Source organism: Lepus europaeus, chromosome 4 (assembly GCF_033115175.1).
Source record: "Lepus europaeus isolate LE1 chromosome 4, mLepTim1.pri, whole genome shotgun sequence".
NCBI lineage: Eukaryota > Metazoa > Chordata > Mammalia > Lagomorpha > Leporidae > Lepus > Lepus europaeus.
The window spans coordinates 33,512,263-33,537,730 of record NC_084830.1 but is presented as its reverse complement, the minus strand read 5'-3'; the positions used below and the strand labels follow the sequence as shown (position 1 = coordinate 33,537,730).

Below are 25,468 nucleotides of genomic sequence, written 5' to 3'. Positions count from 1 at the left end.
GTTTGCTGTTGATTTTTGGAGCATTTTTATAATAGCTATTTTAAGTCTTAGTTAATTTTAATTATTTGGGGTTTGGCATCTGTTGATTAAATTTTCACGTGAATTGAGGTTTGTTGATGCTTTCTATTCTGAATAATGATGGATTGTTTCATGAACACTTTGAATATTATTTATGAGATTCTGTCCTGTTTGAATCCTGTGGTGAATTGATACTTTTTTGTTTCCATCGGGCAGTCAGTCTGGTTAGGCTTAAGTAGAAAATTCCAGTTCTCCTGTGGGCTGTAGTTCTAATGTCATCTCAGTTTTCAAAACATTTGCTTTTGCTTTACTTTGTATTTTTGTTGTTTATTTTATTTAAGAGATAGAGAAGGAGAGAAAGAGAGTTTTACTATCATCTGCCAGTTAATTCCCCAAATACCCATAACAGCACTGAGCTATTCCCAGAACCAAGAACTCAGTTCAGGTCTCCCATGTAAGTGGCAGGGATCCAAATACTTGAGCCATTACTGGCTGCCTCCCACATGTGCGGTAGGCTGGAGTTAGGAACAGAGCTGGGACTTAAACTCAGGCACCTTTTTTTTTTTTAAGATTTATTTATTTTTTATTTTATTTGAAAAGCAGAGTTACAGACAGACAGAGGCAGAGACAGAGAGAGAGATCTTCCATCTACTGATTAACTCTCCACATGGCTGCAACAGCAAGGGCTGGGCCAGGACTCGGCCAGACAGGAGCCAGGAGCTTCTTCCGGGTCTCTCATGCAGGTGCAAGGGCCCAAGCACTTGGGCTGTCTTCCACTGCTTTCCTAGGCCATAAGAAGAGAGCTATATCAGAAGAGGAGCAGACCAGTAGCAGGCAGAAGCTTAGCCTGCTACTCCATAGCACTGGCCCCAGATCTAGTTTTGATGTGATATAAAATGTATATTTTCTTGTGGATCAAAAATGTTTGAAAACCAGTGTTTTACAAATGTCATTTTTCTAATTGACTAATGAAATGATCATTATGTTGCCCCTTTGTGGGTAACAATGTTCATCAATCAAATTTAGACAGATGTTGAAGAGTGGACTTCCTGGGATGAAGATGCACCTACAAGTGTAAAAATTGAAGGAGGGAATGGGAATGTGTCAACACAGCAAAATGCATTGGAACAACTGGAACCTGACTATTTTAAAGACATGACACCAACTATAAGGAAAACTCAGAAAGTATGTTAAAGATTTGTACTTTGGAAAATTAAACTACTTTTCAGATTCTTAGAATTTAAATTAGACAATATAATTAGTATTTCATAGAAAGCCTATTTCTGGTTATCAGTCTGTTTTCTCTCATATTAAATAAGAATTTTATATAATTAAGTGACCTAGCCATAAATCAAATTATTTTTAATTCTTAGTCTCTTAAAATTATATCTACATATTTATTGAATTTCTGTGTATTGGATTGTAGACACTAGTCGGTGCAATGAAATGGAGCTAAATGAGACAGCAGACCTAACAAGTTCATAGCTTGATGCTGTCTACCAACTGACAAGTAGTTTCCATTGTTTCTAACATTATAAAATTGATGCAGGGCTGTGAGAATTGAGTAGTGGTTGTAGATTTGTGTTAGTGTGTTAGTCATCCATACTGTATTTAATTCCCTTTGGGTGGATATGCAAGATCATATAGAGATGTAGAGAAATACAGAAGAAAGCACAATGGCTGAGAATTTTCCTTTTTATAAAAATAGAACATCTGGCTTTTTTTGTGTGAATCAAAAAGTATGGAATTACTGTTATGAAAAGTGACAGACTTCTGCCCTGTCACTCTTTGTTGCCAGTTCTACTTCCTAGAAACAGTAACTTTTTCAGTAGCCTCTTATCATTGTATCTATATACAATATGTTCATATTACTGTTTCTTGATTTACCAATCACAGACATTGTCTATTGACCTCATGCTATGGTAAATGAAGATTTTATCCTACCCCTCTCTCTTATCCTACTCCCTCAAATATTACACTGGTATTGTTCCTCTGTACCTCACTAGTCAGTCTCCTATTTGCGAAAAACACACTTAAAGCTCCATTACTTGTTCAGTCAATCTTGGAAAATATTTCTTATACTTCTATAAAATGAGAACATTATTTAGTCTACGCTTCCTAGTATAGGTCCTCACACTCTTCTACCTTTCATTCAGTTTCAGCTGTACATTTTTATTTTACATTGTCTAGGTTGAAAACTTTTACATTGTTTTGTTGAGTTGTCCAAGTGTCTCAAAGTTGAAAAAACATTAAGTTGTATATTTTTCAAGGACCCTTTAAGTGAGTTTCTTAGTGGGTGAATAGATCGTATTGTGGAAGTGTATTGCTTCTCTGGCTTGGAACCTAGTATGTTACAGTAGTGCTTTGTTAGATTAGAATGGAAGGGCTTTTAATAAAAGCTACAAATATCAATTAAGTATATTATAATGTAAGGGATCTTCAGAAAGTTAAAGGAAATGTGTATTATTTTAAAACTATGCATAAATTTTTTTAAAAAAATTTACAACAAAATAAATTAACTTTTTCCATGAACTCTGTGAAGTATCCTCAGTCTATTAGCCTGAAAGAATTGATATACTCATATTCATAGATAGTCCACATGCTGAGGAAACTGGTAAAACTTTTGGTGGATATGATACATGATGATACAGTCACTTAATACAATAACTATAAGTATCTTATATTTTGAGGGTCTGGGGAAAGTAAGAAGAGAAAGAAAGAAAATGAAAATTTTTTTTTTAAATTGTGAAATACAGTTTTTCTTAGTATTTTACTGGTTTCTGTGACAATTTCCTGGAAGTTTCTTTACCTTATAGATGTTTTTCTTTTTGGCTTTCATGTTGTAAATTTTAAAAATAAGAGAGGCAGAGCATATTTGAAGTATTTACAGAATACATTGGTTGATTATCTAATGATGGATAAAAATATCCTTATAATTTCCTTATAATTCCTATTTCAATTTATCTTTCAGATTGTTATTAAGAAAAGAGAACCATTGAATTTTGGCATCCCAGACGGTAGCACAGGTTTCTCTAGTAGATTAGCAGCTACACAGGATATGCCTTTTATTCATCAATCTGTAAGTATGAAATGGGATCTTGGGAAAGGCTTGATTTTACATCTCTTGTCTATAAGAAAGAAAAAAAACAGTGTAAACTAAACAAAGCATCCATATTTTTGTGATTCTGAAACATATTTAGCAGTTTGAAAGAAGTTAAGGTGGAGTTTTACCAGTCCTGTCATTTTATAAGATTGTATATTACATGAGATACTAAAATCAGGGTACCATTGCACACATGAAAGATAGAGAAAAAATGTTATTTAAAATATTTAAAAGAGGCTACCACAAAATGAGAGATTTAACCTTAGTACGTTATTTTTTAGTGAGTTATATAAATATACTGTAGGAGGGAAACAAGATTTTTTTCCGTTGTAGAGTATATTTACATTTAAAATGTGATTTGGTTTAAAATGAATTTGAAATAAATGAAAATTTTTAACGGAAAAAAGAGAACACTATAGCAGGGGAGAGATAATATTAAATAGATGATGACATACGTAACTATAATTGCAAACTTTGATCACTCCTGTATATGATGCTGTGAGGACATAATGATGCTGTAGATATTTTTCTAGATAAAATTTCATCATAATGTTTAACTTTTTTTTTCTTCATTTTATTTGAACAGCAGAGAGACAGAGTACAGGCATACAGAGAACTTCCATCTGCAGATTCACTCCCCAAATGCCCACAACAGCAGGTGCAAGCCAGGCCAAAGCCAGGAGTCCAGAATTCCTTCTGGATCTCCCACAGGGGTAGCAGGAACCTGAGAATTTGAGTCATTACCTGCTGTCTCCCAGGATGCAGATTAGCGGGAAGCTGGATCAGAAGTGGAAGAGCCTGGACCCAAACCAGGCATTCCATATGGGATGTAGGCATCCCAAGCGGTGACTGTAACAAATGCTCACCTCATATTGCTTAATTTTTAATTTTATATTTCTCAGTTTTAAATTTTTTAGTGTGTTTGATCCATATTAGTAAATATCATCTTTTGTATTTTTTCAGTTTTTGGCTTTAATTTGCTTGTGGTGCTTTTGATGGGCAGGTATATTTACTTTTTAGTACACAAATCTTTCTAACTCATTCTTTTCAACTTTTTTTTTTTTTTTTTTTTACTTAGGAGATTATCTCTACCAAAAGATCAAGTATCATCATTTTTAATGGTCATATTATACTTTTTAAAAATCTGAATGTCAAAACTAACAGTCAAAACCTCAGTGGAAGAATGTTTACAAACAAGAACTACATCTAATAGCAAAGAAAGATTTCATTTTATCAGTCCTTAAAGAAATCCAAAGTAAAATAACAAGATACCATTTTTAAATCTTATATTAGCAAAGATAAAAAAGCTACCATTATCAATATGGGCAAAGGCACAGGGTAACAGGAATTCTATACTGTTGAGAGGATATGTTGCTGTAAGTTTTCAGGAATGTCATTTGTACTTTGTTTCAGTAACTTTAAAAATGTTCCATTTCTTGACCTAGCTATTCTAGTCCTAGGGATTTATATTAAATATTCAGAGACTTTTTTTAAAAAAAAGTATGGTATTACATTTATGGTTAGAGGAAGAAAATAAAGTCTTTTTCATTTTTAAGGATAAGTACTCCAAACAGTAAAATAAATCTATTCCAGATTGCTACCAGTTTTTTTACACACACAATCATATCCTCACTTAACTGAACATCACAGAATGACCATTTTTACTGGTTCTTAGGGGAAAAAAAAATAAACTTTTAGAGATTTGGCCTGGGGAGTAGTGTAAGATAGTGACCAGCCTGATAATACCAGCTAAGTAGGACAGGGGAGAGAAAACGTGAGGTGTGAGTACTATTGCAATTTTTGCTTCATTTGTTTTTTGCCTAGGATCAAGTGCCACTGGAAAACCTCTTATGTATGCATAATTGAACATGTCAGTGCTAGTTTGGAGACTTCAGCTTCTTCCTGTTCTTGTCAGCAGAGAGTAGCTGGATTAGTCCAATCAAGCATTTTTTTTTTAAAGATTTATTTATTTATTTATTTGAAATGCAGAATTAGAGAGATCTTCCGTCCTCTGGTTCACTCCTCAGGTGGCTGCAACAGCTGAGGTTCGGCCAGGCCAAAACCAGGAGCCAGAAGTTTCTTCCAGGTTTCCCATGTGGGTACAAGGGCCCAAGCACTTGAGCCATCTTCCATTGCCTTCCCAGACAAATTAGCCAGGAGCTGGATTGTAAGTGGAGCAGCTGGGACTAAAACCGGCACCATTATGGGTTGCTAATCCATTGCACCACAGCACTGGCCCCAGTCAAGCATTTCTAATTCACTCTAGAATCATTAGTCTCTTATCTCTTCCCCTTGCCTTCCTCTTAACGAAAAGATACAGTAACCCAAGAAATGTCCTAGTACTGTCCATTCCAAATTAAAGCAAAACCTTAATATAAAATGGTATCCCATAAAACATAAAATAGGAATCTGTACTTGCCTAGGATGTTTTAGTGCTGAGAATCATGCATCACAGGAAACCTCTCAGTTTTAGATAAAACAGAGCAAATCGTCTGTGCCTTGTGTAGGACATAGTAAGAAAGTTTTAAAATCATGGGACAGCAGGTTCTGAGTTCTGTTTTTTTTGTTTGTTTGTTTTTTTAAGATTTGTTTTTTTATTTGAAAGTCAGAGTCACACAGAGAGAAGGAGAGGCAGAAAGAGAGGTCTTCCATCTGCTGGTTCACTCCCCAGTTGGCCGCAATGGCTGGAGCTGCACTGATCCAAAGCTAGGAGCCAGGAGCTTCTTCCAAGTCTCCCACGCAGGTGCGGGGGCTCAAGCACTTGGGCCTTCTTTTACTGCTTTCCCAGGCCATAGCAGAGAGCTGGATCGGAAGTGGAGCAGCCGAGACTTGAACCGGTGCCCATGTGAGATGCCAGCACTGCAGGTGTACCCACTACACCACAGCACCAGCCCCCTGAGTTATGTTTTTAATAATGAAGAAAGGATAGCTCTTTACTATCTTAGTTTTGCTTTGTGTTTCATTGTAGTCTGAATTAGGTGATTTAGATACCTGGCAAGAAAATACCAATGCATGGGAAGAAGAGGAAGATGCGGCATGGCAAGCAGAAGAAGTTCTGAGGTATTTGAATGCTGTTTACATTGCAACCTGAGTAGAATAACCAGATTTGTTTCCTGTTGCTTTTAAGGTCAAAATAGTATATATATTTTTTTCTTTTGAATCTTAGATTATATTAGATTTTTAATGTATTTCAGACTGCATATGCTATTTTATGTGATTTCACAGAAACCAAAAACATACAGCATTGTAGAAACAAAAGAATAATAATTTTATTAATGGCAAGTGAGATTTTTTAAAATATATATATTATATTGCAATCTTGATTTGTCCACCAGTATATATTTTTAAATTCTGGATTAATTATATAATTAATATTTATTAATACATAATTATTAATGATATATTAATACTGGTATATTTTAAGGGGTACAGTTTTGACACATACATAGCCTAAACTGACCATATTAGGAAACTTTTCTTTGTATTTGGAGTTTACCAACTCCTCTCTTCCAGTTCTTTATACAGAATATGATACAGCATTGTGGGCTTTAGTACCCGACCATGCTGCAAAACAGCAGAACCCTTTAATGTTCACCCACTTGGGTTTTGATACCCATTATCCAGTCCTCCTTCTAACTCTTCTCACCCTTTACTAATCACTGTTTTAAAATCAGATCAAATATATTATTTTTAACTTTTATATATGAAAGAGAATCTGTGATATGTTTCTTTTTAATTCAGACTTATTTCACTTTATGTAATGATCTCTAATTGTACTCATTTTATTGCAGATGTCAGAGTTCGTTCTTTTTTTTTTTTTATGACAGACTAACATTCCATTGTGTACATATCACATCTACTTTATGCGTTCATCCATTGGTGCATACCTAGGTTAACTCCATATCTTGGCTATTCTGAATAGTGCTGCAGTGAACATGGGTGGGAACTATCTCATTCATATCCTGATATTTTATTGTATTTGATATATATACCTGGAAGTGTTTTAGCTGAATCATATAGATCTATTTTTAGTTTAGAGGAACCCTTGTGATATTCTCCATTGTACTAATTTATATACCCTTCAACAGTACGTAAGTATTCACTTTTCTGCATATCCTCCCCAGCATTTGTTACTGTCCTTTTGATAATAGTCATTCCAACTGGAGTGAGATGATAACTCATTATGACTTTGATCTGTGTTTCCCTGATGGCTACTATTATTGAGTGTATTTTCATGTATTTGTTTACCGTTTGTCTTCTGAGAAATGTCTATTCAGATTCTTTGCCCTTTTTTTAATTGGGTTTATTGTTGAGGTTCATTAGTTCCTTATGTATTCTGAATGTTAACCCTTTGTCAGATGTATAATTTGCAAATTTTTTCTTCCATTATGTTGGTTGTCTCTTCATTCTGCGGATTGTTTCCTTTGCTGTGCAGAGGCTTCGTAGTTTGAGATATAATCTCATTTATCTACTCTTTAGTTACTTGAGCTTTTGGGGTTTTACCCAAAAAGATAATGGCCTATGTCAATGTTTTGAAGTGCTTCTCTGTTTTCTAATGGTTTCGTAGTTACTTTGATCCATTTTGAGTTGATTTTTGTAGAGAGTGAGGGGTATGGGTGTGGGAGTAGAGGAGACCTGTTTTAACCCTTTGCGTATGGTTATCCAGTTTTCCCAGCATCATTTATTGAAGTGTTTGTGTGCTTTTAAAGCTCCTTTCTCAAAGATAAGTTGACTGTGGATGTATGGATTAATTTCTGTGGTTTCTGTTCTGTTCTACTTGTCTGTATATCTGTTTTTATGCCAGTACCATTCTGCTTTGGTTATATTGCCTCTATTTTATGTCCTGAAATGTGGTATTTTGAGCCTTTGGCTTTACTTTGTTTTGTTCAAGATTGCTTTGACTATTTGGGGTTTTTAGTGTTTCTTTATGAATCTTGGGATTGTTTTTTCTAGTTCTGTAAAGAATGTCTCTGGTATTTTGAGGGGATTGCATTGAATCTGTAAATTGCTTTGGGTAATAAGGACATTTTAGCAATATTTTTCCAATCCATAAAAATGAAATGTGTTTCCATTTTTTTTGTATGCCCTATTCAGTTTCTCTCAGAAGTGATTTGTAATTTTTATTGTAAAGATCTTTTACATTGTTGGTTAAATTCATTCCAAGGTATTTTATTTTTGTTGTAGCTATTGTGAATGTTGCTCTTAAAATTTCTTTCTAAGCAGATTTGTTGTGAGTGCAAAAAATGCTGTTTGTTTTTGAAGATGAGTTTCTATCCTGCAACTTTACTGACTTCACTTACCAGTTCTAAAATTCTCTTGTAGACTCCTGGTTTCTCATTATAGAATATTGTCATCTGCAATAAAGCTACTTCTATTTCTTCCTTTTCTATTTGTATGACTTTTGTTTTTTTTCTGTTGCCTAATTCCTTAGGTTAAAACTTGAGTACTGTATTGAATAAAAGTGGTGAAAGTAGATGTCCTTCTCTGGTGAGATCTTAGAAAAAATGTTTTCAGCTTTCCCCATTCAATATTGTACTGACTGCACGTTTATTATATATAGCCTTTATTATGTTCAGATATTTTCTTTCTATTTCTAATTTTTTCCAAGTTTTTATCATGAATAGGTATTGAATTTTATCAAATACTTGTTCTGCATCTATTGAGATGATCATATGATTTTTATTCTTCATTCTCTTCTTGTGTTTTATTGACATTTATTGATTTGCCTCTCCATCCCTGGGATAAATCCTACTTGGTCAGGATGAATGATCCTTTTGATATGTTGTTGGAGTCTATTTGCTAGTATTTTGTTGAGAATTGTTACATCTGTGTTTCTCAGGTGTTTTGTTCTTGGTGCTTTTGTTGTGTCATTACCTTGTTTTGGAATCAAGTTAATACTGGCCTCATAAATGAATTTGGAAATGTTCCCTTCCTTTTCATTTTTTGGAGTAATTTGACAAAAATTAGTGTTAGTTCTTTCTTTAAAGTTTGGTCCTAGATTTTTCTTCATTTGGAGATTTACTATTGATTCAGTTTTGTCACTTGTAATGGTCTGTTATATTTTCTTTATCTTGGTGGTTGAATTTTGGTAAGTTACATGTGCCAGAAATTTACCCATTTCTTTTAGATTTCCAATTTGTTGCTATATAGTTGTTCGTAGTAGTCCCTACTAATCCCTTGCTTTTTTTTTTTTTTTAAGATTTATTTATTTATTTGAAAGGCGGATTTACAGAGAGAGGAAAAACAGAGTTCAATCTTCCATCTGCAGGTTCACTCCCCAAATGGCTACAGTGGCCAGCGCTGGGCCAGTCTGAAGCCAGAAGCCAGGAGTTTCTTCTGGGTCTCCCACATGGGTGCAGGGGCCCAAGTGCTTGGGCCTTCCTCCACTACTTCCCAGACACATTAGCAGGGAGCTGGATTAGAAGTTGAGCTGCTGGAACTCAAACCAGTGTCCATATGGGATGCTGGCGTCGCTGGTGATAACTTAACCCACTATGCCACAAGGTCGGCTCCAATCCTTTGTTTGTCTGTGGTATCACTTGTATCTCCTTTTTCATCTCTGATATTGTTAGTTTGAGTTTTTTTGTTTTTTCCGTTGTCTAGCTAATGGTTTGTCATTTTTAAAATCTTTTTTTTTTTTTTAAATTTTTGACAGGCAGAGTGGACAGTAGAGGGAGACAGAGAGAAAGGTCTTCCTTTTTGCCGTTGGTTCACCCTCCAATGGCCGCCGCGGTAGGCGCGCTGCGGCCGGCACACCGCGCTGTTCCGATGGCAGGAGACAGGTGCTTATCCTGGTCTCCCATGGGGTGCAGGGCCCAAGAACTTGGGCCATCCTCCACTGCACTCCCTAGCCACAGCAGAGAGCTGGCCTGGAAGAGGGGCAACCGGGACAGGAGCCGGTGCCCCGACCGGGACTAGAACCCGGTGTGCCGGCGCCGCAAGGCGGAGGATTAGCCTACCTAGCCACGGCGCCGGCCATTTTTAAAATCTTTTAAAACAAGTGTTTATTAATCTTTTGTATTGTTTTCTTTGTAACATTTAGTTCTGCTTTAATTGTTCAAGTTTCTTTCCTTTTATTGACATTGAGTTTGGTTGCTTTTGTTTGTCTAGGTCCTTGAGATGCATTATATTCTGATTTTTTGATGGTGATTATTGCTATAAAGTTTCCTCTTAATATTCCTTTTGCTATATCCCGTAAACATTGATTTGTTGTGTTTGCATTATCATTAGTTTGAAGAAATTTTTTAAATGCTGTTTTGATTTCTTTAATGACTCATTTTTCGTTTGGGAGCATATTGTTCAGTCTCAGTATATTTGTATAGTTGCTAGAGTTTCTTATTTAATTCCATTTTCATCAAAAATGATACATGATATGATTTAAAGTTTTTTGAATTTGTTAAAACTTATTTTGTGGCTTGATGTATGGTCTGTCCTTGAAAATGTCCCATGTGCTCATGAAAAGAATGTGTATGCTACAGCTGTTGGATAGAAGGTTCTGTAAATGTCTGTTAGATCCATTTGGTCTGTATTATAGTTTGTCTCTGAGGTTTCTTTTTTAATTTTTATCTGGGTAATCTGACTACTGATGAAAGTGGGTGTTGAAGTACCCCTCTATTATCATATTGGAGCTTGTTTCTCTCTAGTTCTAAGAATGTTTATTTTTTAAAACAGAATACTTCATCATTAAGTATATTTGCATTTCCAGTATCATAACTTCTGGTTGAATGGATCCTTTGCTCATTATATAGTGACCATCTTTTGTTTCTTCTTACAGTTTTTTCTTAAAGTCTTTTTCTTCTGATTATCAGCTTAACTACTTCTGTTTGTTTTTGGTTTCTGTTTAGGTAGAATATCTTTTTCCATCCTTTGACTTTTAGGCCATATGTGCTTTTGCTGGTAAAGTGTTTTTTTTTTCTGGCAGCATAGTGTTGGGTCATGGTTTTTAATCCATTCAGTCAGTCTGTGTGTGTGTGTGTGTGTATATATATATAATTTTTTTTTGACAGGCAGAGTTAGACAGTGAGAGAGAGACAGAGAGAAAGGTCTTCCTTCCGTTGGTTCACCCCCAAGTAGCCGCTACAGCCGGTGCGCTACACTGATCCGAAGCCAGGAGCCGGGCATTTCCTCCTGGTCTCCCATGTGGGTGCAGGGCCCAAGCACTTGGGCATTCCTCCACTGCCTTCCCGGGCCACAGCAGAGAGCTGGACTGCAAGAGGGGCAAGTGGGACAGAATCCGGCACCCCAACCGGGACTAGAACCCGGGGTGCCGGTGCCACAGGCAGAGGATTAGCCAAGTGAGCAGCGGCGCCGGCCAGTCTGTGTATTTTAATTGAGGAATTTAGTCCATTTGATATTTAAGTCCATTAATAACTCAAAATTATTAAGAAATGGCTTAGTCCTGTCATTTTTTCTTTAATCTTTCTTTTTTGATTATCTTTCGTTATTTTTCTAGTGTGTTATATGTTTGTGCATGTGTTTATGATGGTAGTTGTCTGTTTCTGTGGATAGGATGTCATTAAGTATATTTGTAAGCTCTGGTGGGGTGGTGTTGAATTCCTTCAATTTTTGCTTAATCTTGGAAAATATTTTTCCTTCAGTTATGAAAGATAGTTTCACGAGGTAAAGTGTTCTTGATTGGCAGTTCTTTTTTCTAATTGCCAAGAATACATCATTCCATTCCCTCCTGGCCTATAAGGTTTCTGGTAAAAAAAAAATCTGTTAATTTAATGGGGGTCCCCTTAAATGTCACTTGGTGCTTTTCTCTTGCAAATTTTAGAATTGTGTCTATATTTTACTTTGAAGTACTTGAATGTAATGTGACATGGGGAAAGTCTTTCCTGGTTGTGTCTGTTTGTGGTCCCATGGAAATTTGTGCAAATATTAGTTTGTTTAATAGTATCCCAAAGGTTATGGAGGCTGTTTTCATTTTTTACTGTTTTTCGTCTTTCACTGAGATAATTTCAAAAGACATTTCTTCGTGTTCAGATAAGCTTTCTTCTGTTTGAGCTAGTCCACTGTTAAGGCCTTCCATTATGATTTTTTATTTGACTGATTGAGTTCTACATTTCTTTTTTATTTTTATTTTTTTATTTTTTTTTTTAGTTTTTGACAGGCAGAGTGGACAGTGAGAGAGAGAGACAGAGAGAAAGGTCTTCCTTTTTGCCGTTGGTTCACCCTCCAATGGCCGCCGCGGCTGGCGTGCTGCGGCCGGCGCACCGCGCTGATCCAAACGCAGGAGCCAGGTGTTTCTCCTGGTCTCCCATGGGGTGCAGGGCCCAAGGACTTGGGCCATCCTCCACTGCACTCCCTGGCCACAGCAGAGAGCTGGCCTGGAAGAGGGGCAACCGGGACAGAATCTGGTGCCCCGACTGGGACTAGAACCCGGTGTGCCGGCGCCGCAAGGCTGAGGATTAGCCTATTGAGCCACGGCGCCAGCGAGTTCTACATTTCTTTAAGTTTTCTCTTTTGTTCTTTTGCAAGATTTCTATCTTTGCTGTATTTCTCATTCCTATCACGTTTGATTGATTTGATTTTTTGATTTTGTATTCTCTTGAATCTCTTTGAATATCCTTATAATCATTCCCTTGACTTCTTTATCGATCTGCTTTCCTGTGGAGTTTGATGTTAAAGTGTGGATGGGTTCCTTTTATTAAAGAATTAGTTTCCTTGATTGAAGCCTTTTCCTAAAGATGTGTCTTCAGGTTTCAGTTTGGTGGGCTATTTTGGCCTTGGTTAAAATTAAGTTGCTGGAGTTTAGTCTCCTTATGTCTTTGCCTACTGTTAGATGACAGTAACAACAAGACCTTGGGGGTTCCTCTCAGTCCTGGCAGGGTATGTATGCACGCCTTGGTTTTGTTCATGGCAGTGCTAGGCTCAAGTAAGGGACTTGTGTGCTCTACCACTTGTGCCCACCTATGCTGTGCTTGGCTTGGGTTTTTACTTTAGAGTCTGGGGCGCTTAATCAGAGCCAAAGTGGGCTGGAGGCCCGGCCTCCTAGAAGCTGTGTACAACCAACCATCTATATAAGAGTTGAGGTAATCTTGGGCTGCTCTGTGGGTAGAGTCCGAAGCACTCACCAAAGCTGAGACAGACTAAGAAAGGAGCCATGCAGCATAGATGGGTGTGGGCAAGCAGACGTGCCCACTAAGACTGGCATAAATTTGGCACTAGGACTGTAGTTAGGGGCATATACCAAAGCTGAGGCAAGCTGGAGAATGAAGCCACACAGCCCAAGAGGAGATGCATAACCAGACATGCCCACCAAACCCTAGGAGGCTCAAGCTGCACCAGGGCTGGAATCAGGAATACTCAACAAAGCTGGGCCATGCTGAGGAAGGGAGTTTTGTGGCCTAGCCATGTGTGTGACTACATACATCCATCAAAGCCAAGCAGGCCTGGACTGCAGTGGGTCTGGAGTCTGGAATATCACCAAAGCCATGCCCATGGAGAAGGAGCCACACTGCCTAGGTAGATGTGCATAACTCACCATGCCCACCAAAGCTGGAGTGTGGGGCACTTACCAAACTTGAAGCCCATTGGAGAATGGCATTGTATAGCCCAGGCTAGTGTGCATGTCCAACCATGCCCCATAGAGCCTGAGCCAATTCACAAAGAGAGTTTTGGAGAAGCTAGGGCAGGCTTCAGTGTTGGCTGGTATGCAATGCCCTGGGAATGGGAGGGAGTGCAGAGGGATGACCCCAAGTCTGCAGAGGCAAGTACCTCAGCTTCTGAGGTCCTGGAAGCAGGGCCTCCTCTGCTGTACAGAACCACCTGTCCCGTGCATTATACACTGCTTGGGCTAAGATGATGAGGTCCTTGTTGCTGTTCCATCTAGTTGGGTTTGCGAGGCTATGATTTTTTTTACTAGGTGGTAGAATGTCTGTCTATGAGGTTCCAAGGATAAGGATATGCAGTGACTTGTGTTCTTAAAGATTGTGAATTTCAAGACCCGTTTCTCAAGACAGCATCATTGTCATAGCCTGTGTTCTAGGGGAGACAATACAAAGTTTCTCCTCTGAAGCGAAGTCCCTATGTATATTACAGATAGCTTTGCTTGCTAGCTTCCATGCCTATGATGACTGTAGATACCTCCTGTGGCTAAAATTGCCAGTGTTCAGTGCCCTTAAAGGTGGGGGTCTGCTGGGATTCTTCTGCTTACTCTTTCCCTCTGGAGATCCCCCTGTCCTTGGAGCTGGGATCTCAGTTGCTAGTGCTCTTCGTTCCTCTCTTTATGTTGCTGTTCCACATCTCCGTGTCCATGGGGTTCCAATGTCTCTCTTGATGAGCTGTATTGGTCTTCCTTGGATATTCATCCCAAAAAAATGCAGTTCTGTATTTGTTGTTTTGGTTCTTCTCTTTGGAGGAAGAGCCAAACAGTGGGCAACTCTATTCAACCATCTTGGATTTCCCACCCTACTATATATTCTTGCAGGTCAGAAGTTGTAACTTTATTTTAATTTCCTCATGGTTTAACATACTGTCCAGCTGTGCACACATGAGTGAAAATAACTTATATAACATTCTGTATTTGTACATGTATTTTAATTGATGTCCATGGCAACCCTATCAGGGAGATGAAGTAAGTATTCCACAGACGTGTAAATTTATTCTGGAGGTTTTTTTTTTTTAAAAGATTTATTTATTTGAGCCGGCGCTGTGGCTCACTAGGCTAATCCTCCGCCTTGCGGCGCCGGCACACCGGGTTCTAGTCCCGGTCGGGGCACCAGATCCTGTCCCGGTTGCCCCTCTTCCAGGCCAGCTCTCTGCTGTGGCCAGGGAGTGCAGTGGAGGATGGCCCAGGTACTTGGGCCCTGCACCCCATGGGAGACCAGGAGAAGCACCTGGCTCCTGCCATCGGATCAGCGCGGTGTGCCGGCTGCAGCGCGCCTGCCATGGCGGCCATTGGAGGGTGAACCAACGGCAAAAGGAGGACCTTTCTCTCTGTCTCTCTTTCACTGTCCACTCTGCCTGTCAAAATAAATAAATAAATAAAAAAAATTTAAAAAAAAAGATTTATTTATTTGAAAGATAGAGTTACAGAGAGAGAGGGAAAGACCGAGAGATCCCCATCTACTGTTTCACCACCAAATGGCTGAAACAGCCAGAGGTAGGCCAGGCCAAAGCCAGAGGCCAAAAACTATAAGGGGCCCAAGTATTTCCCAGGTACATTAGCAAGGAGCTGGATTAGAAATGGAGTAGCTGAAACTCAAACTTGTGTTCATATGGAATATTGGCATCCTGGGCAGAATCTTAATAACTGCTTTGCTGCAACACAGCGCTTCTGAAGGGTTTGTGTGTGTGTGTGTGTGTGTGTTTTAAGCATTTATTTGAGAAGCTGAAAGAGTCAAAAAGAGAGAAAGAGAGAGAGAGCTTCCATCTGTTGGTTCACTCCCCAAATGCCCACAAGGGTCAGGGCTGGGCAGGGTTGACTAGGAGCAATGAATTCAATTCAGATGTCCCATGTGGGTGGCAGAAACCCAACAATTCGAGCTATCACCATTGCCTCCCAGGGTCTGCATCAGTAGGAAGCTGGACTCAGAAGCCAGTGCTAGTGATCAAACCCAGGTTCCCTGATCTCTGGCATGGACACCTTAACCACTAAGCCAAACACCTAACTGTGGGGGCATTAAGTTTCATTTTTTTTGCCTGTTGTGTTCTTTGTTTTGGGAGCAGTGTCCTTAATTCTTACTCCTTCTTTACTAGATCAAAGAGTAAAGAGAAAATTTATCTTAAAAGAGAAAATTTGGGATTATAATCATTGATGGAAAATCAAGTATTTAAATGTGTCTGAATTACATATGTATTTCTTAAAAATTGTGTAGTAAGATATGGTATAATTTTTTTTTATTTTAAAACTAAGCAATGTTGAATCATAGGTAGAAAAAAGGAATTCCATTTATCAGACTTCATTTTTGTATTTTCCTTTTTCAGTAAATTACAATTACCTTAAATATCCAGCAGAGGGTGCAGTTAAATAATTGAAAGTTACAGCTGAGGTTCTATTCAAGTCTCATTACTCCTGTTTTCAACATTATCACGTTTTTGTTTTGTTTTGACTGGGTACTTGGGTAATATTTTAAAATGCAGGTGGTAATGTTCTGAGTGTTTTTAATATTTAATTCCTGTTTAGTTAGTATAACTGTCTTTTATAAAGGAAACATTTTGAATATTATAAACTATATTTACTGCAGAGATCATCCAAAATAAAAAGAAATCCATCTTTTTAATTTTAATAAATCATAAGTGTAAAAGTCTGAGTCTTTTAGATCATTTGGGGTCAGTAATCTCACTAAGCACAAGGATAAAGGAAAAGGATATTCATTTTAAATCTATAATCTATTTTTAAGATTTGTTATTTACTTGAAAGGTAGAGTTACAGAGGGAGGGGGAGGAAAGTAGGAGGGGAGAGAGAGATCGATCGATCTTCCATCTGCTGGTTCATTCCCCAAATATCCACAATGACCTGGGCTATGCCAGGTCAAAGCCAGGGTCCCAGAGCTGCATCTGTGTCTCCCACACGGATACAGAGGTCCAAGCACTTGGGTCACACTCTGCTTTCCCAGGTGCATTAGTAGTAGCTTAACCTACTGTGCTACAATCCTGGCCCTCAGAACCTAGTAATCTTAATAACAGTGCAATAGGATTTATTACATGAGTTCACAGGTATCTTAACATTGTACAAAATAATCCTCCTGCTTTCTTTTTTTTTTTTTTTTTTTTTTTTTGACAGGCAGAGTTAGACAGTGAGAAAGAGGGACAGAGAGAAAGGTCTTCCTTCCGTTGGCTCACCCCCCTAATGGCAGCTACGGCTGGCGCACTGCGCCTGTCTGAAGCCAGGAGCCAGGTGCCTCCTCCTGGTTTCCCGTACGAGTGCAGGGCCCAAGCACTTAGGCCATCTTCCACTGCCTTCCAGGGCCACAGCAGAGAGCTGGACCGGAAGAGGAGCAACCGGGACAGAATCCGGTGCCCCAACTGGGACTAGAACCCCGGGGTACCGGCACCTCAGGCGGAGGATTAGCCTAGTGAGCCGTGGTGCCGGCCATCCTCCTGCTTTCTAAACAAGACAAAAGTGAAAAAAGTAAAACTTCATGACAGCTTGGGAGAATGAACTGTTGGCTTACTTCATTCTGCATGTGGTATACATAGAGCCACGGGGAGACAGAGGCTTTCATCTGCCTGAACTGCCCCCCAGAAAAACACTGAGCATTGGAAAACTTCATCCACAGTCTATCTTCTGACTGCAGCTTTCTTTCCATTGCCACCTTAAAATACTATCAGTGTTGTTAAGGAAGATGCTTCTGACATTTCAGTAATTCTAGGCATGAGTCTCGACAGGTAAAGTATATTTTTGTCTGTAGTGATCTCTAAATTGTCTCTTTTGTCAGGAACATTAGGTTTTGATACTTTTATTTCAACTAATAACCAAGTCAAAGCTTAATTGCCTTGTTTGTGTACAGTCTGTTCGGCCCTTTGTGGTTGTTTGCTTACCTTGATTATTTTTGTGCTAGTGCTTCAACGTTTTTAGTGCAGATTATCAATTTTTCATACAAGTGAGCAGAGGTAATGAAAAGGTTTTTTTTTTAACTTTTGTTTTAGAAACAATGTCAAAAGAAAAAAATGGGGTCAAAAATAAGTTTCTCTGCTTCCTTGAATCTTGCTCACTTTTAACTCTGTATACTCCCATTTATAAATTGTATTTCATGTACTATAATCAGCTGAGTTGTTCCATAGATAGATAATCTGTCTAGATTTTTCCACATATAACCTTATATTGCCTATTCCATGCCCAATTATAACAGCTTCCTTCCTCAACCTTTCATGCTTCTTATTTTCTTACACCATAATCCTTCAGATCTGGGACCAACTTATGTTGCCTCTCTCTCTGTTTTATCTCCCCACTTTTATTCCCTACTCCCCATGCTAATCAGCTAATAGAAATAGAGAGGGAGACTGATTCTGGGTTAATTGGGGCTATGGGAGGGGCTAAGGAGGAGGTGTGTGTTCATAACATGTAGTGAGTCAGTGCTCACCGCTCCATCCTTTGGAAGGTGTGTCTTAATTTTATATTTTGTTTTTGGAATGTGTCTGCATATCTGTGTTCTTAATATCCTTTAGCTGACAGTTTTTAACTATTGTAATAACAGGAGGTTTAATTCTCAATATCAAACTTTTCTGAATGGAAACCTCCCCCTCCTGCCACAGGTGTGAGTGGAACTAACATTCAGTGAAAGTAATCTAAAGAAGGGTCAGAAGATGTAGACTCTTACCCCTGTACTTAAAATCCTATAACCTTGGGCAAGTCACTTACCCTGTGTCTCATTTTACTTATTTACTTATAGATAGTACCTCTTTTATTTTGCAAGTCATGTTCTAAGAATTAAAAGAAATGCCATTTTTAAAATTTTTTAAATTGTCCAAGATGTGGGAAGATTTAAGATCTTCCATGTGATAATAAAAAGGCACTGTTATTTCTTTCTGGACTTTATTTGCCATTTTAACTATCTGGCATTTTGTAGAAGTAAAATCTGTATATGTTTCTTTCTAGGCAGCAGAAAATAGCAGACAGAGAAAAGAGAGCAGCAGAACAACAAAGGAAGAAAATGGAAAAGGAAGCACAGCGGCTAATGAAAAAGGAACAAAACAAAATTGGTGTGAAACTTTCATAACAACTGTTCTTCAGACGTCATAGTGCCAGTAGGAGAAATCGGCTCCACAGCCTGGGCAGCATTTGTATGGGTTTAAAAGTATTTTCAGAATACAGATACATTGCTTGATTTTAATGCATCCATCAGGACACCCAAGATTCTCCCAAAGTACCTTGAAGTCAGTGATTGAGACTCACAAGAACAAAAGAGACTTATGAGATAATATTTTCTTCAACATGCTCCAAATATAAGACAGTTGTTTGCTGTAGAGAAATTATTACAAATGGAATGTATCAGTACCTCTCAAGCTAGTGTGTCTAGCTAAATGGGTGTAAATAATTTGATGGTGGAAAAGAACTCTGCTGTCTATTATGCTTCCCTTCAGTGTGCATAAGTATAAAATAAATAATTTTAATATTCTTTTGTTTCCATGATTACCTGTCCTAAATTAGACAAATTGTAGGGCTTTAGCTTTCTTATTTTTGTTTTTAGGAGCTGGTATTGGCATATATTTCCTCTAATTTGAGTTAGTATTATTCATGTTTGATATAACATTAAGGATTTGATGATTTTGGTTTTCAAGAAAAATGACATTAAATGCAATAATTTTATTTATAAAGATTTTGTACATCATTATTTTCTTTTGAATGGAGTTATAATGTTATACATATTTGTAATTTATATTGCATGTGTAAACATTGAAAATCAGCTAAGATAGTAAATTCGTTTTAACTTATTTTAACTTTTGAGTTTTAAGAACTAGTATTAGTTGTTTATCCCTTTCATTATAGGCTTTAAAATGTAATGTCTTTAAATACTTTAGCTGTCCCCTTTGCCTCCACTCAGTAGCCAGTAATTTACAATGCAGAAAGCCCACAGTTCTAACATTTCAAAACTTTTAGCTGATTTCTGTATCCATTTTATATGTCTGACATAATGCAGGTTATCTGTGTTTTTGGCTAAGGTAACAGCTAGGTATTAGTTCATTAAATTCTAAACCAAGCAAGGAAAAATCTTTTATTTGTGGTGTTGATTGGCTTGTCTTAAAGAAATAATTGTATACTGTGTCCATAGAGAAGGGAAAAAGAACCAGATTTGATAGTTTAAAATTGCCATTAACTTTTTGTCACAATTGAAATCCATACAGTCTGATTTTCTATGGCTTTAAAATTTTTAATGATTTTTACTTTCTTAAAAGCTGCTGCCCAGAATTAACATTTTGTTGGGTTTTAAAGTGTCTTTGGGCCAAACATTGCAAATATATTTGAACTAAAGTAATGTTTCATACTAAAATCATAAACTCTATGATGAGAACTCTTTAAGTCCTTAACCTATGCTTCCAGACTAAATCCAATTGTAGAATCAGTTGACTTTAACTTTGGTACAAACTTGCTATATCCCCAAACCAGGTTTTCAGTTATCATGTGTGTCAGTTACTGCCAGTAAACTCCCAATTAAATACAATTACACTTTTTAATTATAAGTGTATTCTTTTCCCTCCTTTTTTTTTTTTTTTTTGTTTTTAGTTATTATGGAGTACCACACAGTTTCTCTAAATCGGGGTTCATAAAGGATAACCTCCTTTCCTATAATAACATTTACTGCTTTTCCCCAATGGGTGAAAAGTATTGAAATCTCCTTTAGTTACAGTTTCACATGGATAAGGTTTTGTTTTTAGGTTTGGTTCCTTGGTTTTTGGTTATTCAGAAATACAGGCTGATTAAAAGAGTTTATGCGACTAATTAAGAGGACAGTTATTTTGTGGAAAGAATAAATAAATATGGATTTTTTTTTTTTTACTCTCTTGATGTGTAACTGAAATTCTTGTATTAAATTGAGTATATATCATGGTCCCCAAAGAAGTCATTGAGTTAAATACACCCTGTAAATATTCTATGGTAGCAAGCTGTGTTCTTTAGTTCCCAAATTTGTGGTTTCTACTTTTGTCTTTTTATTGAAGAATTGTTAGTTTTGGAAGTTTTTTAGAAGTAAATAAGTATAAGCAGGCTTAGATAGAATTAATGAAGTTCTACCTATTATCTGAATATGCATTTCATACACTGAGATAACAAATAATCAAAGACATGTGACACTTGTTTTGTGACCTTTTTTTATTTAGACATTTCATGGTTTCTAGCCATTTATCTTTTTTTTTTTTTTTTAAGATTTATTTGTTTATTTGAGAGGTAGAGTTACAGAGAGGCAGAGGCAGAGAGAGAGAGAGAGAGAGATTTTTTATCGCTGGTTCACTCCCCAATTGGCCACAACGACCAGAGCTGCTCCAATCCAAAGCCAGGAGCTTCTTCCCAGTCTCCCACGCAGGTGCAGGGGCCCAAGCACTTGAGCCATCTTGTACTGCTTTCCCAGGCCATAGCAGAGAGCTGGATCGGAAGTGGAACAACTGGGACTCGAACTGGCGCCCATAGGGGATACCGGCACTGCAGGGTGCAGCTTTAGCTGCTATTCCTTAGAGCTGACCCTGCCATTTTATCTTATTAAGCTTAGCTAAAGATATCTTCTCTTGGCTCTTTTTGGTAGCATATTTGATTGACATTTTAGAACTGACATTTTAAAATTCTGCATCTGAATCTCTCTCAGTTTTGACATGCATTAGCCTCTGGCCAGAGCAGTGATTCTTTGTGAGTGTAGCCATAGAAACCAGCATCTGGATTGAGCTTCCATTGCTACTCTGGATCAAGCTATTAGCATAATGTGAATGTAACCATAGCCAGTATTCCAAGACAGTTAAATTTTGTGGAAGGATCATGTGGTCCACCTACAGCTGACACATGTATCTCATTTAATCCTATGTGGTTCAGATTTGGGATCATCTATTTGCAGTAACAGCTTTTCTTCAAGGGAAAATTTTTATTGCCTTTGTATGCAAATACAAAGTTACCTCAAAAAATCATGGAAATACGGAATTAAAAGATAAGTTTATTTGGGTGCAGGCAGTTTTTGAAATTCATGTGCAGTTTTTTCATAACATAGTTTTTCATAACATCCATTGTTCTTTTTCCTTTTTAAAATTTCTTTATTCAAAAAGCAGAGTGACAGAGAAAGAGAGGGAACTTCCATCTACTAATTCACTCTCCAGTGGCTGCAACAGCCAGGTCTGGTCCAGGCTGAAGCAAGGAGCCACGAACTCCATCCTGATCTCCCAGATGGGTAGCAGGGGTGCCACTGCCTTCCCAGGTACAATGACAGGAAACTGAGTCAGAAGCAGAGCTGCCAGGATTCAAACCAGCTCTGCAATATGGGACACCAGTGTCAAGCAGCAGCTTAACTGACTGAAACCCATTTGTGATGAATTTTTTGAAGGTCCCTTTTATGCATGGATTTGAAAGTTTCTTTGCACCAAAATAAGCTTATCTTTTAATTCCACTTTCCAAGAACTTTTTAACGTACCCTCAGAGCAATTATAAGTTGAAAGGTTCTAGCTAAAGCCAGGTTGGGAGGGTGGGTGTGGGGTAGAGCCTACATTTTCTTTAGAGAAAGAGCTTCTAGTCTCTTTAAGGTAATTTGGAGGGCTGAAGAAGATGGGTCCATTAAGAGCATATTTTAGTAGCAAATAAACTTATTTTTGCCATTTACATAGAGTTTTCTTGTTGCTGTGTCCTAATATCACAGAAAGCTTTTTTTTTCTTTGTGAGATTTCCTTCACTGTCTTAAAGGTAGCCAATCTGCTGTTCCAAGGTTAGAAACAGCTAGGGACTCCTTTTGTTCTAAACTGGACTTTTTACTCTGCTTCCTTTTATCTTCAGTATTCCTTAGTCATGACAGTTTGAGCATGCTCAGTCATCAAAGCTTTGAGAGCTAGTAACGTGTTTTTCACTAGAAGTCTTCACTCTTCTAGAACTGGGAAGAGACACTTCATTCTAGAACATCCTACCACCCCTCTCCAAACTCATACAAGCGATTTCTTTGTTTCTACCCTTGCATACCTGCTGCTACATTGCTAATTGACAAGCAGGAGCTGTTGCAGAGAAATTTGCAGTGAAAGTAGGCTAGTCCAAGATAATCCATCTTCCCTTTCAGTAGACTTCCACGGCTATTTCTGAAAGTAATTGCCTTACGTACTAACCTGTTCACACTCACTCGGAATGCTGCTCAGCATTCTCAGAACTGCTGCAGAGATGGTGCAACATTAAAAAAAGATTGCCTGAGTTTGAAAACCATGGAGATAGTAGTTTTTAAGGATTAACAGTCTACCTGCAAGTGTTCAGTGCAAGTACTCAACAAAGCATAGTTGTTAGGCCCTGTATACATTTTTCCCACATCTCAGCACGCAGTGGTATTGGCAGCCCTTTCCATGCAGAGGGTGGGAGAAGGTGACTGATCTTGAATTATGTTATACATTAAGTTGAACTGTGAATTTAGTAAGAAAGAATCAACATTTATTATGTACTTGACACTAATTGTATCCTACTCCTAGCAATCTTGTGACATAGATACTCTCATTTCACATATAAGAAAACCAAAGTTTAGAAAGTCAATTGTGTGCTTGATTAATGCAAAAGAAATAGCAAGCTTGGAGAGTGGTTTATGTTGGTAGTTAATCAGCATCCAGTGTGGACTATGATTTGCAAGGCCTCCTTATGAAACTGAGTTATCAAGAGTTACCCTTTGGGTTAGGCACTGTGACTCAGTGGGTTGAAGCCACGGGCTGAGGTGCCAGCATCCCATATGGACACCAGTTCAAGTCCTGGCTGCTGCACTTCCAATTCAGCTCCTTGCTAATGCGCCTGGAAAAGTAGCAAAAGATGGCCAAGTCCTTGGGCCCCTGCACCCACATGGGAGACCTGGAGGAAGCTCCTGGCTCCTGGCTCCTGGCTTTGGCCTGGCTCAGCCCCAAGTATTGCAGCTATTTGGGGAGTGGACCAGCAGATAGATCTTTCTCCCTCTGTCTCTTCTCTCTTATGTGTGTAACTCTGCCTTTCTAATTAATTAATTAATTTTAATAAAAGAGTTACCCTTTACTAGTTCCTCTCCAGTTCATAATGAAGATGGTGGTACAAGTTACATATGTAGTAGAAAATACCCATTTGTGCTTCCCAAGACCCTAATATAAAGAAATGATAGCTGTAGTTGAATGTCAATGCCATATAATTATGTACTGACATGTACTGACAGGCTTATTTGGGTCAGATATTTTAAGGCAAAGTGAAATGCGCTTTACATTTTTGCAAAATGAGGTCAATTAGCTCACTTGATTGGGTCATAACTCTTCTGAGGCCAAGGCCACAACTTTCATAAAATGTACAGACCAGTATTGTAACTACCAGCTTTCCTCCTACAAGCTGTCCCAAACCTTGTGCAGTTATCTTATTAGTATGTATCTTTAGGATTTGATTGAAAAAGTAAATGGCACCAAAAAAAAAAAGTCGTCTGGTATAGAGAATTCAAAGGGCGTACTCTGCAATGTTGACTTACTTGTAGGTCAATTTTGGCTTCATAAGAGATAATACTACCTGTACTTGTTTCAGTTGTAAAATATTCAAACTTTAAATTTGAATCCTCATATGATAATATGATTTCCAAACCTATAACTATTCCTGAGTAAAAACAAGGCTTACCTCTTGTGTTGAAAACATGATATGATACTATCAGGGCTGGCGCTGTGGCACAGCAGGTTAAAGCCTGGCCTGAAGCACTGGCATCCCATATGGGCACTGGTTCTAGTCCCGGCTGCTCCTCTTCCAATCCAGTGCTCTGCTATGGCTTGGAATAGCAGTGGCAGATAGCCCAAGTCCTTGGGCCCCTGTACCCACGTGGGAGACCCGGAAGAAGCTCCTGGCTCCTGGCTTTGGATTGGAGCAGCTCTGGCCGTTGTGGCCAATTGGGGAGTGAACCAAAGGATGGAAAACCCCTTTCTCTCTACCTCTCTCTGTAACTCTGTCTTTCAAATAAATAAAATAAAGCTTTAAAAAAGAAGAAGGAAACATGACATTATCATTAGATATATTGGCCTTTGAACTTAAAGTTTTAAAAAAAGATGAGAAAAGAGATACAGCTTCTATCTGTTGGCCCATAATGTCTAAAACAGTTGAGGCTGGGTTGAGGCCAGAGCTGGGAACCAGAAATGCTTTCAGGTCTCCCATGTGGGTGGCAGGAACTCAATCTGAGCCACCACCATTGCCTTCCAGAGTGTGCACCAATAGGAAGCTGGAGTCAGGAAATAGAACCAGATATCGACATTTTAACCAGTGTCTTTTTTTTTTTTTTTAAGATTTATTTATTTGAAAGAGTTACACAGAGAGGTAGAGACAGAGAGAGAGGTCTTCCATCTGCTGGTTCACTCCCTAGATGGCTGCAATGGCTGGAGCTGTGCTGATCCAAAGCCAGGAGCCAGGAGCTTTTTCCAGGTCTCCCATGTGGGTTCAGGGACCCAAGGACTTGGGCCATCTTCTACTGCTTTTCCAGGTCACAGCAGAGAGCTGGATTGGAAGTGGAGCAGCTGGGACTAGGCCCCAACCAGTGTCTTAACTCCTAGGCCAAACATCCACTCCTGAAATAAATTTTTCAAAACATCTTTGACTCTGCAGTTTATTGCAATGCAAAATGAAGATGTGCACAACATGAAAGTACAGTGCTTTTATTACTTTGTGATGCTACAGTGCATCTGAACTTCATAATTGCCTAATTTTTTAAAAAAAGATTTTATTTACTTGAGAGGTAGAGTTATAGGGAGAGGGAGAGACAA

The 25,468-nt window shown here is 38.2% G+C and overlaps 1 protein-coding gene across 4 annotated transcripts in view; it reads left to right on the top strand.

The window, feature by feature from the left end:
- EBAG9 (estrogen receptor binding site associated antigen 9) overlaps nucleotides 1-20,659 on the top strand; it is a 31,120-nt gene extending 10,461 nt beyond the window's left edge. For all 4 annotated transcript variants that reach the window (XM_062188097.1, XM_062188095.1, XM_062188096.1 and 1 more), the window contains exons 4-7: nucleotides 1,045-1,203; nucleotides 2,990-3,097; nucleotides 6,090-6,181; nucleotides 18,666-20,659. In XM_062188097.1, coding sequence (XP_062044081.1) covers nucleotides 1,045-1,203; nucleotides 2,990-3,097; nucleotides 6,090-6,181; nucleotides 18,666-18,786 — 480 coding nt within the window. In that variant the 3' untranslated portion in view covers nucleotides 18,787-20,659. The remainder of the gene's footprint in view (nucleotides 1-1,044; nucleotides 1,204-2,989; nucleotides 3,098-6,089; nucleotides 6,182-18,665) is intronic.
- Nucleotides 20,660-25,468: the final 4,809 nt, after the last annotated feature.